Source organism: Fopius arisanus, unplaced genomic scaffold (genome assembly GCF_000806365.1).
Source record: "Fopius arisanus strain USDA-PBARC FA_bdor unplaced genomic scaffold, ASM80636v1 scaffold00092, whole genome shotgun sequence".
NCBI lineage: Eukaryota > Metazoa > Arthropoda > Insecta > Hymenoptera > Braconidae > Fopius > Fopius arisanus.
Window position 1 is genome coordinate 57,351 of NW_011887831.1, and position 13,535 is coordinate 70,885.

Here is a 13,535-nt window from a genome sequence, read left to right on the forward strand (position 1 = left end):
GGATTTTAATCATTTTATCTAGAGGGAAATGGAATTTATTGGAATAATCTAGAGGAAATCGGTAATTGCCATTTTTCTTGGCGTGAGGGAATCGCGGGTTTCGCGGGTTTCGCGGGTTTCGCGGTTTTCGCGGTTTTTCGCCGATTTTTTTTTTTTTTTAGGGGGCGGAGGGGCAGACTTTCTTTGTGCGATTTTGTTAACGAAAATTAGTGGAGCCCTAGTTCGTTTCCAGGGGAAGAGGTTGTTGAGGGGCCGTCGCTGGGAGTTGTGTTGCCCTCACCGATCCCGTCAGACCGGTTAGACGGCAATACATGTTAGATTTTCGCGTGATCGCACTTTCGGTTTCTCAACCAATACACTGGGACCCCTATCACATGGACAGGACATTCTCCGCACAATCTGCCAACCACCTGGATTTTTTTTCAAATTGAAAGAGAAAAAAAAAATCAAAACCAGCGCAAAATCATGACCAAATGAATCCATTTAAAATTATGTACAACGATCGTTAATTTTTATCGCATCGGGCAAACAGTATTCCCGTGTTCTTCTTAAATAATTACCACTCACCGCCGATTATTCGAAATCGGTGGAATGAAATCGGTGGAATCTCCTTTATTCAGAAACACTCTGCGATTTTTTTAAATTGTGACAGCCGATTTTCGCGAATCTCGCGATTCGTTGTGAAAAAAATTATGAAATTAAAACCGTCTGTTCCAGTTTGTGCAGCATCTGCGGAGATCTTGATATTAAAAATAGAGCAGATGAAAAAAATACTCGTGTGCACACATAATTTGACGGTTATCCATGATCGAATGAGCATGAGGAATGCGGTTTAGCGGTTTCAGCGTCCCCATCTTTATCTTCTCCAGCAAATGGCTGGAGTGATTTAGTCCAATTGGCGGTGCTGAATAAATAGCTGATCGAAAAATGACGGAAATGAAAGGGGCCCTCAGCCCCCCAGCCCCTCAGCCCCCCGGTCCCCTGGTCCCCTGGTCCCGCGGTCCCCCAGTGCCTCAAGAGGAGGGTAAAAATCGCAGTGATATGAAAAATTTTTAACGACTCCTGGGGAGGATTTCTCGGGGTCCCACGCCTGGGCCCCCCGGTCCACAACCTTTTGCCTTTTTTTTTTAAGTTTTTCGCACGGGTGGGGGCAACGAGACGGGACTCCCGGCTGTACCCCAGGGTAGGGAGAACGCCCTTGATTCCGACTCTTGCGGTTGGCGGGGGAGTGGGTCCGTGTGGCCTTGAGCCGGCATGTCTCGGTTTCGTGCAGAGGATCTCAATTCCATCAACTGCAAGGCAAAACTATTTTCGAGGTTTTAAATGGAAATTATGGGGGGTACCAACGATTTATCGGGCCCCCGAGTCAGTCTCTCACCTTTGCCGATCGTTTCCGCGATTTTAACGATTTATCAGTGGATTCACCAATTATCAATCCCTTATACCGATTTTTCACCCCAAATTTGACCCCCCTATTTTATTATTCTCGATTATTATGGAGTTGTACGACAAATAGTCGGAGGAAAATCGATTCGTGTGATTTGAGAACCGATTTCCCTCGGAATTCTTCGATTACGACCCCTCGGTACCGATTTTTCATCCCCCGAATTTACCCCCTTCTTTCCAATTCGATTATTATCGAGTTCCAGGGGAAATACTCAGAGGAAAATCGAGTCCTGATTAGTGAACCGATTTCCCTCTGAATTCATGCCGATTTTTCATCCCCGGATTGTACCTCCCTCTTTCTAATTCGATAATTATCGATTATTATCGATCTCCATGATAAATACCCGGTGGAGAACGGCATCAGGTGGTTGAGAACCGATTTTCTCCCGTCGGTTTCAGTCTGTATGCAGTAAAAACGCGCGAGATCGGTCGGAGAAGAAAAAAGAGAGGAGCAAATGGAGAAAAAAAAGGAGAAAAAAAAAACGAAATCACAAAACGAATCTCCGAGACGTTGGCTGGAGACTTGAGTCGGGTTATAAACCAGGCGAACCCCTCGTTCGTGCACTCGGATTGTACCCGGTGGATATTTTTTTTTCCCCTTTTGCAGTGGCCGTTTATTTATTTTCTTCAATGTTTTTTTTTTTTCATTTCTCCCTCCATTCTCGAATTTTTATTTTCCAGACTCAGGCACCGCGAGGTGCGTCGGAGAAAATGAAATACAAAAATGAATAAACAAGAAAAACAAAGTGGAAAAAGGGAAGAAATGGAGTTTAGTCGACTCTGAACGAAATAAAAGATTCCACGGAAGTTCCTTCCACTTGGCCTACTACTCCACTCCCAGGGTTCAAGGCAGCCGAGGGTGAGCTTTTCTTTTTAGGTGTCCAGGTACTTCCTCGCACAACTTTGTTTTTCTTTGAGGGCAACTACTCTCGGTGCCGCTCCATTCAATTCTCCTCCTCCCGTTGTCCTATAATTCCACTAGTTGGCAAATTTTGGGTTTTTTTCATTTTGTGCATCTACACGGAAATTTTTGGTGCATCCACCCAGACGATGCGAATCTACGCCAATGTTTAGGGTGACCTTCGAATCGGAGTCTGACCGTTTTTGCGTTCCCTGGCTCTTTCGTAAGGAACGTCTCCCCTTCCATGTGGTTGAGGAACGTGCGAGCCAGAATGTGAAAAGGAATAATAAATTCAGAGATATTCACCGCATTAACCAGACGGTCAAATTTTTATTTTTAATGCGTCTCCGATCGTTAATGCCATTTAATCTATTTAATCTATTAAGGATGTTCACCCATTATTTTTCAACCTTTACTATAATTAACATTCATAATTAAAAAAATTTTTACGTCCACTCAATTTTTTTTCATTATTTTCATTTTGAAAATGATATTATAAATTAAATTAACGTTTAACAAAAATCTCATTTAAAAATTGAAATAGGATAAACATCTTTAATTGGATTTGTTTAAATAAACAGATGACCGTCTGTCTTTAAAATTCATTAAACAATTTCGTGGATTAATTATAAATGTTATTAATCGCACGCCTCAGCGTCGTCGACATTTGCGAATTGTCTGGATAAATTTTGGGGGTAAATATCAATAAACAATGAATGATAATGAAAAAAAAGTTTAATTTGCAGGACAATTGTTCCGGCCCTGACGCACCGGGTGGCAGGAACAAAAAAAATTAATACAAAATAAATAATTCAAATAAAAGTGATCAAAGATATACCGTAATATCCAAATAGAGCAAACAGTATATTGAAATAATAACAAAATGTTTTATATTTTTACACCGAACAGAACAGTATATTAAACGTACAATAAAATGATGAAAAATGAGAAAAAAAAATAATGAAATTAATTAAACAAGAGTTAAACAATGTCCTTCCAATCTCAACCTCAGATAAACAGATGTTACATTTATTATTTTTTCATCGATACCACTTTCACTTCCGAATAACTTAACTGGACTACGGTATACTTGATGATTGAATAAATATTTAAAATAGATATCCAATTGAATCCAATTAAATTGATAAATCAACAATTGGCAGAGATACCATTTAAATAAATACTCTAATGTACTTAAGTAATTCAAGTTATATTGTATGTTTATTAATTGATAATGAGGAAATGAAACACGTTTTTATACTAATTAATTGAACAAATGAACAAAATGTATTATCAATGTTTTAATGAATGAAAAAAAAGGTAAAAATTGACAATTACTGTCGTTTATTTGTCCATACCAAGACAAAAAAAAATTAATGATTCATCGAATTTCCATTATACATAACATCGTCATTCTCTCAATAAATAACTTGTACTCGATAATTAAAAATCAAAAGAGATCCAATCCGAGAGGATGATAAAAAATTGCATATAAATACTAAAAATATAAATATGAACATAAATGTAATTGTAATTAATTAGGTACCACATAGATGAATTAGTGATATTTGTACGTATCGGAAGGGGAAGGTGTAATCTAGTAAATGAATGGAAAAAAAATAATTCAAAAAATGAATTGTAACGAGCAAATTGGGCTGACGGCTTTTTGACGTCATTCGACAATTTAGTGAATTATTCGACTCGTCAATGAATCTCTCTCTCTCTTTCTCTCTGATGTCAGTCGATGTCATGCGAACTGCTCTAAATTCCCCAATGAAAGAACAAATGTCACTTGTAAAAAAAAAAAAAAAAATTAAATACTGAAGACACCCGCCGTTGCATCCAGTCCTTTGACATCGATTGTCAAATTATATATGTATATATAGTTTATATACGTGAATGGCCACAGGGGAGGATCCACTCTGTTGGATATATTCAATTGAATCGTAGAGATAAATTTGAAAATTCTGTGCAAATCGGGGGAAATTGGAATTGACAGATTGGGCCCTTCGATGTGGACATCAATATCATATACCTAGACCAAATAACGATATATTTATCGCTGTACATAAAGAAGAAATTGAAGATGGGCCACAGAGTTTTTATGACGTCAGGAGTCAGTCCATGTAATAAAAACCCTCACTGTCACGTGACAAATTGTTTAATTACTGTTAAGTTCATTCAAAATTATTTCCACGGGTAATTGTTAATAATCATTGCACCCCCACTCCCACAAACCGCCGAAATTAAATAGGTAAGTAAATATGGCTTTAATATATTTATTATAAATCTCATTTAACAATGAATATACCAACAGTCCGTTGCAGTTGAATAATCAATTATCAACAGGAATAAAAAATAATAATTTATTTAAAAATAAATTGAACGTTGATACCGTGCATCGCTCAACGACGCCAACCCATCATAGAGCAGTTTCACGACCTGTGACATTATTTACAATTCAATAACAATATATAATATATAATAGTAAACAGCAACAAGTTGCATTAACACTGCAGAGGCAAACGGCAATCCTTACTAATAAATTATCGATTTAAATAAACAAATGGATAATTTTGGCGAATGATTTTTCACAGTGCAACTATAATTGCTATTAGCAGTGTTAGACACAGGGACCACAAGGCAATGGACGCTGTCAAGCAGTTAGTAACGAAGCAAACATTTATTATTGATCTCAGGTGTCCATTTGATTTGGATTTACCCATTATCTCACCTTCGATCATCGAGGCCAGACCAATTCCATCGTTCAATTTATTATCTTTGGAAGCTAATTGAATTATATCATCACAGGCACCTGTGTCATTCGAATTATCAGGAGATTCGATTTTTATATTGGATTTATCGTCGGAGCTGCCATCTTCCTCACATTGGTCACTACTACCTGCCAGGATTGATCCACCACTGGGTACATCAGGTTCCTTTTGTTCGTTGGGTACATCCTCTGGTAAATTCTCTGGTAAATTCTCTGGTAAATCCTCTGGTAAATCATCTCCACCGTTTTCACCAGCTTCCTCCTGGCATCTAAAGCCCTCATTCTCATCAATCAGACTCTTATTTAATGAATCATCATCATAATTATTTTCATTATCCCCATTATCATCCTTCACAGAGCCTCCCCCGGGATTCCCCCCATTATTTCCCTCCAGTAGTTCCTCCCACTCCTGGAACTCCACGAGGGAATTTCTCCTCGTCTCCTGATCCCGGATTTGAACCCTCTCCGACGTTTTCCTGATGAGACTCTCCAGCTCTCGACACAATTCCTTATACTCCGACACTTCCTTCTCAGTGAAAGACGGAATGACCTCTCCACATTTCTCCTTAATTTCCAATTCCACAGATTTCCTGTCACTCCTCTCGCTACCCTCTGACTCCTGGGGGATATTCACCTGCACTCGTCCCTTGGTATTTTTTGGTTTATTTCCATTGATGTCGACATCCTGTCGCGCCTCGATTATCCCCGAGACACGCAATGGTCGATTCAGTCTGACGTACTTCCGGTACCAACAGCTCTGTTTGCTGTCCCTGTTGATGACCCCATAGAGGTCGGCGGATAGAGACTGGACCCTCTTGATTTCTGCAAAATTTTTGGGAATAAAATTTGGTGATTGGGATCTTCTCTCGTCCTTGCGGAGGCTCCTGAAGGCGAGATCATCGGTGACGACGTCGGGTTCTCTCCGGGGGATGTAGGATGACCTGTTGGCATCCTTAGAAGGGATCACGTGGAGGTAGTCGCTATCAGCAGCGCCAGAGACAGGCCCCAGGGGAATGCCAAAAGGCGGCTGGGGATCGGCAATCCTGAGAGTATTATTCGCATGATTTATACTCCTGAAGACGACGTCGTCACGAGTTAAATCCGGAGTTCCCCGTCGACTCCTCGGTTGCCTGGAGTCTTCGTCCTTGACAGAGAGACACGGTGAGGCCCTCAAGTAACTCATCCTCGAGAGTGACCCGAAATTATCCACAGACGTCGGCCTCTCCTTCTGGTGCATCCGCCTGTACGCCATATCATCCCTCAATCGGCAATCGCTCGCCTCCCGGAGGTATCGCGTCATCTCCGAGGAGGAGGTATCCGAAATAACCGATCCCTCGACCGTACCCACTTTATCCCGGTACTCCTCCATGCTCCTCTGCTCTGCCCTGTCCAGGAGGTCCTCATCACTCAACCGAAGGCTATTGTAGATCGTCTCCAATTCCTCCAGGGCCTCCTCCAGGTTCTTGGAGTGACGCCTCCGTTCATCGAGATTTCTCGCATTCATGGAGACGACGCGTGGCTGCAGGTGGGGTATTATTGGCTCTTCAATTTTTCGTGACCAGACTATCCCCTGAGGAGATACCGGACTTGTCCTTTCGATTCTTCCACGAGGTGTGTATTCCCTGTCCAGGGAATTGGTGTTGTAATTCGATTTAATCATCTCACAGTGATTATTCTCGATATCCGAGTGCTGGAGGGAGTATCTCATCGTCGAGGGGTAGAGCTTCAGTTTAAATGACCTGGGGGGTGGCTCTGGGGGTTTTACATCCAGCGAGTCGTAGTTGTTTGATTTATTTGAGTCTGTCCATCTGTTGAATTTATTTAATTTATTGTAAGGAAGATTCGAGAGGTGGCAGTCACTCCCGAACGTCATCCTCAGGGTTCTAGGGTCCGGAGGTGATCCTGACGGTGGCAGAATATCCGAGGGGCATTTCTGGTGTTTTATCGAGCTCTGATCCCCATTCGTAAATAATCGCTTCATGTATCTCTCGGTTCGCGCACCCCGCGTTCTCTTCTGGTTGAATGAGTCCGACCTCGAGCCCTGGAGGCTGTCCTCGCTGTGAATTCGCAGGGATAAACTCGAGGGGAAATCCTCGTCGGAGCTGCTCGTCGTTTTGTATTTATCCCGTTTCGCCTGGATCCGCTGTTTAACTCGATTTTTTCTGACAGATCGACCTGGTGTCTCCGTCGACCGACTGCCCATCGACTCCTGAGAGACACTCCGGGGAATCCCAGGATTTTTTAATTCCTCTGGCCGGTGATTTATCACGGCGTAGATCCCGTTGTCCATCATATCCGTCGATGGAACTGTCTGCGTCGTCTCCGTCGCTGTGTCTGGAATTCGCGCGGGCTCTTTTGATTTGCGTTTCAAAAAATTTCCAAATCTCCACTTTCGCTGTTTCTTCTCCGGTTTCTTCTCCGATTTCTTCTCCGGGGATACCGATCTCGCATTCCTGTAATTCTTCGGATAATCCACGTCCGCTTTTAAACTCTTACTCCTCCACTTCTCCATTTTTATCTCTTTATCAATTATCTAAAATTAAGATCTCAATTAGACTCTCCGAAAATGGTGAATTTTCATTTCTACGTACCACTGGATTTATTTTAAAATGGCCTTTGAGTGTCGGTTTCTACTCGACCTCGAGAATATTTTTCCCAATTCACTCCAGACTGTTCCCATTATTTTCTTTTTTTTTCATCGCTGTGACGAAAAATTTGGGGTGACAACTTTCACTAATTCCTCAACAACGACTTCCGGTTTCATCGGGAAATAATTTCCATTGCCGTTCTCATTCCTTATTGACAAATATTTAATAATAAAATTAGTGTGGCTTCTTTTCAACGAGTGGAGGATTATTTCCATATGATATGACTAACAGTTACTAACGTACTATACAGTTGATGTTTGTTCACTCGTGAGTATACTGTACACGAAAATACACGAGTACTGTTCGGCTTTTCCAAGACGATAAAACGTGTCTCAATGCAGGCCTTGGAGCCACTGAACTGCTCAACGAGGATATCTCCGACGTTTTCACTCACATTTTTTTCTCTCTCAAAAGAATCAGTGGGTGGGTCTGACAAGTCCACAAAGAGGGGGAAATAGTAATTATTTTTAAAATTTTCCTGGGGTATTTCGATGAAAAAGGAAATGAAATGCTCGCGTCTACTTGTGATTTCCGTTTATTCTCGTTGGGCTAAAAATAAAGATGAAACTCTAAATAAAAACTGGAAACATCAGTTGCCATGGACAAATACATTTCTTTGTAAATAAAACATATATCTTTAAATCAAATAATGGAATCGCTTAAGACTAGATATTCCAATTGTCATTAGGTACTTGTAATACTGCGATTATATAAAATGTGCCCTTGTCATTTTTTATTAATTGTTTAAACACGAAAATACGATTGTTTCGTTATCAGGGGAGTCTCTCGGCGAGGAGTGTGTCAGTCAAATACGCGATTTTCAGGATTTTTGAGAAGTGGAGCTTCTCCGAGGGCAAATTAACACTCCAGGCGATCACTCGAATTCCTCTGTTCCGCCACTCCCCAATTGTTCTTCTGCAATATTAATTACTCATAATAAATCAATCGATTTATCATTTCACCTCATACTCACGGACTTATGATGTCTTTATGCAATAAAATGACGGAAATTCCAATGACGTAATGAGTGAATCTTGTCAATGCCCAGTCGTTCAATGTATCCAGGAGTCTAGCTACCGAGTGTCTGATTGGATTTGAATATCTCGGGGGTCCCGAATCAGTCAATCCTTCGTAGGATATCGTCGAGAAGATCTTCGGCCTGTAGGAGAGGCTCCCCATGACGTTTGGATCTCTTCTCCTTATCTGGAAGACAAATTTTCATTAAAAAAATATCAAATTCCACTGATAAATTAATTATTCAATTGTTTTTGGTAATTAGTACCATGTAGATGACTAGTGGATGGAAACTAGTGACGACGGCCTTTTTGTATAATTCAGGATGCCTCTGGTAGGCATCCAATACCACGGGGACAATATCGAGACTCGTCTCCTTGATGTCGATGAAAACCCTGAGATCGTGGCTCAGACACTGCTCGATTGTATCGCTGAAGAGAGCTATCCTCTCGCCTCCATTAAATTTTTCCCTGAAACCGGTGCATCAATCGAAGTTGGTCATTAAAGTCGTCGCCGATGAATGAGAGATTGAATTAATTTTAAAAATATATTCGGTTTATTTACTTCAGAGGATGATTGAACGAGATATCGAGTTTATTCAACTCGTCCCACGTCATCTCCTTGACAACCCCCGGCCTCCCAGTGAGTCTCTCCACAGTTTCATCATGGAATATTATTGGAATGTGATCTTTGGTGAACGCCAGGTCGAACTCCACAGCGCTGCAGCCCTTCTCTTTGCTCTGGTATTTATCAAAATTAATTTCGTTAATTCGATGGAATAAATTCAACAGCGAAGCGCTCGATATCTCTGATAATCTCTGATAATCTCTAAATATCTCTAAACATCTCTCCATCTACGAGAGATAAATTAATCGACGAGATAATAATCGAGCTGGGACTTCACTGCTGAATCGAGGTGTTAATATTTTTAATTTCTTCACTGGTGAAGTAATAAACCCAAATAAATTGATGATAATTATCTTAATTATCAATTATCTCGAGAATCGTTGATTCAAGGTAAAAATGTTAGAGGAATTTTTTGTGGATTATTATATTTCCAGGAAAAAAGATCCTCTTCTATTTTCTCGTAGAATCATTGGTTATCAGATAAACTCATGATTACGAATATTCAGTTTATCTTAGATTATGTCGTTATTGAATTAATCTACGATTAATTAATTACATTACGAAAAGCTGAGAGGCTGTTCTCCGGGTAATCGTATCCTCCACCTCGATGTGCCACTACTCGCATGCAATACTCTCCCCCATGACCAGGACCATCCTCACAATTAAAAGGATCGACACCTAGTACTTGATTGACTGTTTTCTCATCCACTGGTTGATTTTTAATGAACCACAGGGCAACGAGAATCCCCAGGGTGCCCCAGAATAACCAGGGAAGGGAAAAATACAAAATAGTGGTGATGATGACGTACCAGGTGGTCTCGGTGTACATCCAGAGGAGTGCACTGTTGAGGATGAGGTTGATGAAGGACATGATTAGATATTTTATCAATGATGTTATCCTGGGGCATGAGGATGACTATCGCGAGAGGATTCTCTTATTATTGAGCAACTTCATGATTTATTTTGTGTTGATAGGTTATCAGGTTATGAGCAGGATTTTTTTTTTTAATGTAAGTGCTTTCAGGGGAAATATTCCGGTCCAGGGTGCAGTCAGTTCTCGAGGAAGAGGAGTTGCGCGATCGGGTGATTTAAACCGGTGGATTATTATTATTTGGGAGTTGTTAGGGGAGAGTGTAAATAAAAAAATCTACTGACAGCTACAGCTAGTTGTGAGGATTGGCAGCAGTGGGATTACACCCTCTTCTACAGGAAGTGCTCACTACAGTTTCGTATTTTTAGTTTTTCAGAGGCGATTCTAGTTGTTTAAAAATTATTTTCGATAATTTAATGGTGGGCTAGGATTATTTTTTTATTTACAATTAATCGTTGATTAATTAATTTTAGTGTGGGGCCTGGGGGAATTTTTTGAAGTGACAGATAAACTCCCTAGGCCGTTGAATTTTTTTTAGAACCCCAGGGTCCAGGATCGAGAGCGAAAATCGATTGATTGTTGACAATAATTGATGAATAATAAATTGATTTATTCCAATTTTCAATGATTTTAAATTTTTGGTAATTATCCGGATTTAATTATTTAATTATATCGATTCTGGCTTTTCTGTATTGTCTACTCTGTACATTTCTCACTAAAACTAAATTAGTCTTTCGTGTGATGAGATTGATGAGAGACTTGAGGACGACGTATCCCCAGCCCAGTCCCGTGGACTCTGTGAAACAGAAATCACCCTGGACGAGGTACCCCATGACCTCTCGATCGCAGGATTGTCGAACTGCCTTGCACTCGGGGAGGTACATCTTCCTCATGACTTCCGAGTGTTTTTGAATATCGACTCTAGGATTCTCCGGTCTCTTTTCCTTTCTCGCCCTGGACCGCTGTCTCATGGCCCTCGCAAGGGCTTTCTTGTGGTTTTTCATCAGGATTTTTCGTTTCCTCTGGAGAGGATCAGGCTTGAGGGCCTGGACAGGTACCCTGGAGGTGAGATCGTCGTCAGTTGGAGTGCAGACGACGGCGAATTTCTTGGGTCTTCCCCTCCCCAGGATTTTTATCCTGATGGGAACAAGGAGGGATTGATCGAGGGATGCGTCTGAGAGGTTCACTGAATCCCTGGACGACGGGATTTTCCTCCTCTGGCGCCGATGACCCTCTGAGAAACCCTCCAGGGCTGAGCCCAGTGCCTGGAGAACCGCTGGAGTCCTCAGGACCCTCACATCATCTCCATTCGTCCACTCCTTCACCAGAATATTCCACTCGCAGAAAAAAGGACTCGATATCGAAAATTTTGTGAAATTAATACGTTTGTTGGGTGGACGTCGGAAATACGCCTCAGTCATCTGATTTTTCGTCTCCAGCGCCTCCTTGGAGTAGGCTGAGGTATCAGGATGATGCACTTCAGGTGAATTTAGCGAGAGATTCTCGAAGATGACTGATTGGTACTCTCGGAGGCCTATAGGTCGTGCACAGCGATACATGAAAGCGATCCAGAAGGGCAGACCCCAAGGAGATGGCAGGATAATATCTAAACCAGAAGAGAAACCTATGCTCTTCTCCGCTTCACTGCTCCCAGGAGACTGTACAAGAATAACCGGCACCTTCGCCATGATCCCCTGATCAAACTCCGAATCATTCTGCACCCCAGGCACAGCATTCTCCGCTCTAAACTTGTTAATCTCATTATTCGACACGAATTCAGCCTTCAGTCTCTCCCTGACCTGAGAATCCCACAGAGGACTATCAGACACTCCCTCAGGGACCTGGAGGACCTTTCTCCAGTCATCCTGAGTCAGCACAGCTTTTTTTCTCTTTTCAGGGAGAAAAAATCGTGGATCAATCACAGTGAGAGCCACCACCGAGGCCCTGGGCATTTGCCCAGGAGAATTCAGTGTTTTAATTCCACCGAAGAACTCCCGCTGGTCCCCAAAACAATTCTCATTCCTGGGTTCTTGGTACCAGAGACTGTTCCAGGGGACTTTGTCCCCGAGGGCATGACCTGGGGATTGAGGGAGTTTCAGGGTGTCCGAGAGGACAGCAACGCTGAGGGGTCCCCGAAGCCTGAATCTGTTGAAGGAATTCCTCAGTGAGTTGATCCTGCAGCCAGACTCTTCCGATTCGAAGGACTCCAGTCCCTCTCCTGGAGTAAATCCAAATGTCGATAGAATTTCAGGTAGAATCTCATCAAACAATGCAGGATGCACCCAAATCCAGAGACTCCTGACGATTCCCTGTCCCCTGGGCCTCCAGAAGAAAGTGACAACTCCCACAGGGGAATTATTCCTCTTGTAGAAGATCAGAGAGCCCTCCCTGGACCCCTCTAGGTACATCCTGGCCCCGAACGACAGCTGTTCCTTCGAATGAATTTTTAATTTATCAATTAAAGTCCCCTCAGGACCGATCAACTCGATGCAACTGTAGTAGGAAATATCCTGCATCATGCAGTGTCTCGCAACAGCTCGATAACTAGCTCGGAATCCTCTGTCGTTGGAGAAATTAGCTATTTTGTATCCCCATTTTTCACACATGTGAAAGCGTTTCGCGTGCCAAATATGAGTCTCCAGCCATCTTTTGCTGCGTTTACGTCGATTGTACTCCAGGAGGAGATTCTGGGCGCGTCTCCTGTACTTCCTGGAGGGCCTTTTACTCCTCGGAGGCAGTCCAGACTTCTCCATTTGCATCTGATGGGCCTCACGGAGTCTTCTGGGCATTCTCTTTGCGTTGTGGGACATCACACGACGTCGCATGTGCACCGGGAGCTTCTGGAAGACCAGTTTCGTCCGTTGGGGATTCTCTGGGGAATTGAAAATCATTTTTTCTTCGGATTGATTCAAAAACTCAGGGGTAATCTGGAGATAAATTTATAAACAATTTGTTTATTATTGTTTTTATGCAGAGGAAGAGGTTAAACTGACCGATGGAATGAAGCATCGCTGACATTTCGCTGGCCCTCGCAGTAATTAACTTCCTAATCTCCACATTATGGGGAATACTGACACTTCCCCCGAGTGCCACATCGAACTGCGGTTTTTCCATTTTCAAAAAAATTCCAACAACAAACTAGAAACAATTTGTGGAAAACAATTGCCTCAATTCTCACGTGCGATCATTCAAAAACCCGAATACTTCATCATTTAAAATTCCCCGAGAGCTGGCGCCCTCTCCGGAGTCTTGACA

The 13,535-nt window shown here is 42.1% G+C and overlaps 3 protein-coding genes across 8 annotated transcripts; all 3 read right to left on the reverse strand.

The window, feature by feature from the left end:
- Positions 1-2,858: 2,858 nt before the first annotated feature.
- LOC105270617 (uncharacterized) lies at positions 2,859-8,197 on the reverse strand. Of its 5 annotated transcripts, none has more exons than XM_011311677.1 (3): positions 8,012-8,197; positions 7,712-7,915; positions 2,859-7,653 (listed from the first exon to the last, which is right to left on the reverse strand). In XM_011311677.1, the coding sequence occupies exon 3, from the start codon at positions 7,630-7,632 to the stop codon at positions 4,939-4,941; it is 2,694 nt and encodes an 897-aa protein (XP_011309979.1). In that variant the 5' UTR covers positions 7,633-7,653; positions 7,712-7,915; positions 8,012-8,197; the 3' UTR covers positions 2,859-4,938. The 5 variants fall into 5 exon arrangements, with proteins under 5 accessions (XP_011309979.1, XP_011309977.1, XP_011309976.1 ...); XM_011311675.1 differs by having other exon boundaries at positions 8,008-8,197; XM_011311674.1 differs by having other exon boundaries at positions 7,998-8,197.
- Positions 8,198-8,287: 90 nt separating this feature from the next.
- Positions 8,288-10,681, reverse strand: LOC105270618 (glycerophosphodiester phosphodiesterase 1). Its single transcript, XM_011311679.1, has 5 exons — positions 9,966-10,681; positions 9,347-9,522; positions 9,051-9,252; positions 8,742-8,971; positions 8,288-8,683 (listed from the first exon to the last, which is right to left on the reverse strand). Exons 1-5 carry the CDS (start codon positions 10,278-10,280, stop codon positions 8,542-8,544), a joined length of 1,065 nt encoding a protein of 354 aa, XP_011309981.1. The 5' UTR covers positions 10,281-10,681; the 3' UTR covers positions 8,288-8,541.
- Positions 10,682-10,908: 227 nt separating this feature from the next.
- On the reverse strand, positions 10,909-13,483 carry Pop1 (POP1 ribonuclease P/MRP subunit). Of its 2 annotated transcripts, none has more exons than XM_011311680.1 (2): positions 13,274-13,483; positions 10,909-13,152 (listed from the first exon to the last, which is right to left on the reverse strand). In XM_011311680.1, exons 1-2 carry the CDS (start codon positions 13,392-13,394, stop codon positions 10,940-10,942), a joined length of 2,334 nt encoding a protein of 777 aa, XP_011309982.1. In that variant the 5' UTR covers positions 13,395-13,483; the 3' UTR covers positions 10,909-10,939. The 2 variants fall into 2 exon arrangements, with proteins under 2 accessions (XP_011309982.1, XP_011309983.1); XM_011311681.1 differs by having other exon boundaries at positions 10,909-13,207; positions 13,274-13,364.
- Between the last annotated feature and the right edge of the window lie 52 nt (positions 13,484-13,535).